This window comes from Mizuhopecten yessoensis, unplaced genomic scaffold (genome assembly GCF_002113885.1).
Source record: "Mizuhopecten yessoensis strain PY_sf001 unplaced genomic scaffold, ASM211388v2 scaffold10983, whole genome shotgun sequence".
Taxonomy (NCBI): Eukaryota; Metazoa; Mollusca; class Bivalvia; order Pectinida; family Pectinidae; genus Mizuhopecten; species Mizuhopecten yessoensis.
The window spans coordinates 162,363-164,467 of record NW_018408819.1 but is presented as its reverse complement, the minus strand read 5'-3'; the positions used below and the strand labels follow the sequence as shown (position 1 = coordinate 164,467).

The 2,105-nt window shown below is 37.3% G+C and overlaps 1 protein-coding gene across 1 annotated transcript in view; it reads left to right on the top strand.

The window, feature by feature from the left end:
• LOC110464304 (WD repeat-containing protein 55-like) overlaps positions 1 to 2,105 on the top strand; it is a 16,690-nt gene that overhangs the window by 10,134 nt on the left and 4,451 nt on the right. The window contains exons 7-8 of the mRNA XM_021519452.1: positions 27 to 109; positions 591 to 760. Of these exons, the coding sequence (XP_021375127.1) occupies positions 27 to 109; positions 591 to 760 (253 nt within the window). The remainder of the gene's footprint in view (positions 1 to 26; positions 110 to 590; positions 761 to 2,105) is intronic.

Sequence of the window (2,105 nt, the reverse complement as noted above, 5' to 3'; positions counted from 1 at the left end):
ATTTGACTCGGAGCTTCTGTCATTAGCACGCCTAAAGGTAAGGAGGAAGAGGATGGACATACAGTCAGAACTATTTGACTCAGAGCTTCTGTCATTAGCACGCCTAAAGGTAAGGAGAAAGAGGATGGACATACAGTCAGAACTATTTGACTCGGAGCTTCTGTCATTAGCTCACCTAACGGTAATGTGTGTGATGCAACAGAAGATCAAGTTTAAAAATAATCACACCAGGGGAACAAGGTTAAAAATTATCACAAAAGGGGAACAAGGTTAAAAATTATCACAACAGGAGTCCATTGTTAAAAGTTTTCACAACAGGGGTACCAGGTTAAAGTTAAGCATAACAGGTGTACTTCGTATAGTAGAATGACAAGATACGTGCCAGTTTGATAAATGTTGTTTGATAGATTTTTATGATCTGACAAAAGTTTCTTGTTGACAAATTTTAATTGTCTTACGTTTTGGTAAAAAGATATATCTAACACAGTTTTGTAATCTGTGAAGAGTTCTCTCTAACACAGAGTTTTGTGTTCCTGATTTTTTTTTTCTCCATCTATTTCTTTAATAACTTGCTTGTCTACAAACTTCAGGAAAAGGAGAAGATAGTATGTGGGACTGGAGAAGGTGTTCTCAACATTTTCAACTGGGGAGAATGGGGAAATATCAGTGACCGTTTCCCTGGCCATCCTATGTCGGTAGACTGTATGGTAGCTGTCACAGATAACATCTTATGTACGGGCTCCAGTGATGGTATTGTCAGGTAAGGCAGGACATATTTTCACTGTGGACTGCATGGCAGATGTTCATGTGATCACCATATAGTTACTCTTATAATGTTAAATTATGAACTACAAACCAACCTGATGTTGGTGATTCTGTATACCGGAAATTTTCGCCCAGTCAAACTTTTACCCCTCGCCAGTAAAAAACATATTCAGCCAGTATGGATTTCGCCCTTCATATTTAATTAATAGGTATATTCTGTTGTTTATGATTGTTGCCTGTCATGAAAAGTTCGCCCTGGCTACGGGTTTTAGGTATACAGTAAATGCAGTAAAACACAGTGATATAAAGTATTTGTCTACATACAAGTCTGACTTAAAAGATAGCAATAGTCTATTGCATGGATGTTCACAAGTAAATGTATACTTCTGCTCAATCAACTTGTGCTGTCTGCGACATCTGATAAAGACATTCCTTGAGCTTGGATAGAGAAATCATTGCAAAAGTGAGAATTTGGCTTTCCTGGGGGCAGAGGGGCCAGGGAAAATAGTGGAAATATATACAAACCTATATACTTATTTGGTTTGGATCATCTTCTGACAAAAGTGATTCAATATTGTGTCAAAGTGGGGTGAGCTATGCATAAGGGCAGAGAGATTGGCCCCAACAAGGGAAATCTTAGTAAATCTATAAGATATGATGCCTTGAGTATCAGTAATTTTAGCTTCAGTTGATTTGTAGTGCCCCTCTGCCATCATCATAGGATTCATCATATTGCGTAAATTAGTGTGGTCCACTTCGGGGTAAAGGGGTGCAGCATAATAAGGGATATAAAGGTTAATCTATATACGTGTACATGCTATTTCATAATTATAGATAAGGCTAATTTAACCTTATCTGACCTGGAAGATCCTTGCATCAGAACTTATAATATTTAGAGGGATTTATGATAGGAAGAAAGCTAAAGGGGCCCTGCATCAGAGTTGTGGGTGCCTAATAGTAATCACAGTGTCCTTCTGTCTGCATGTCTGTCTCTCCATCTGTCCACACTTTTTCTGGAGATTATCTCAGAAATCAAAAGACTAATCTGATGCACTATACTATTTAGATTTGCAAAAGGGGATTTATTTTTTTCTAAGATCAAGGCCAAATTCACAGTTACTTAAATAGACCATGTGGGTATGGTCCTATTTTTGGAATTCAAAAGTCGCGATTATCTCAGCAAATAAAAGACAAATCTTTTTGAAATTGACATACTGATACACTGTGATATGTAGATGTGCAGTTTAAAAAGCATGAAATTTGACATGGTGATACACTGTGATAAACTTGACATGGTGATACACTGTGATAAACTTGACATGGTGATACACTGTGATAAA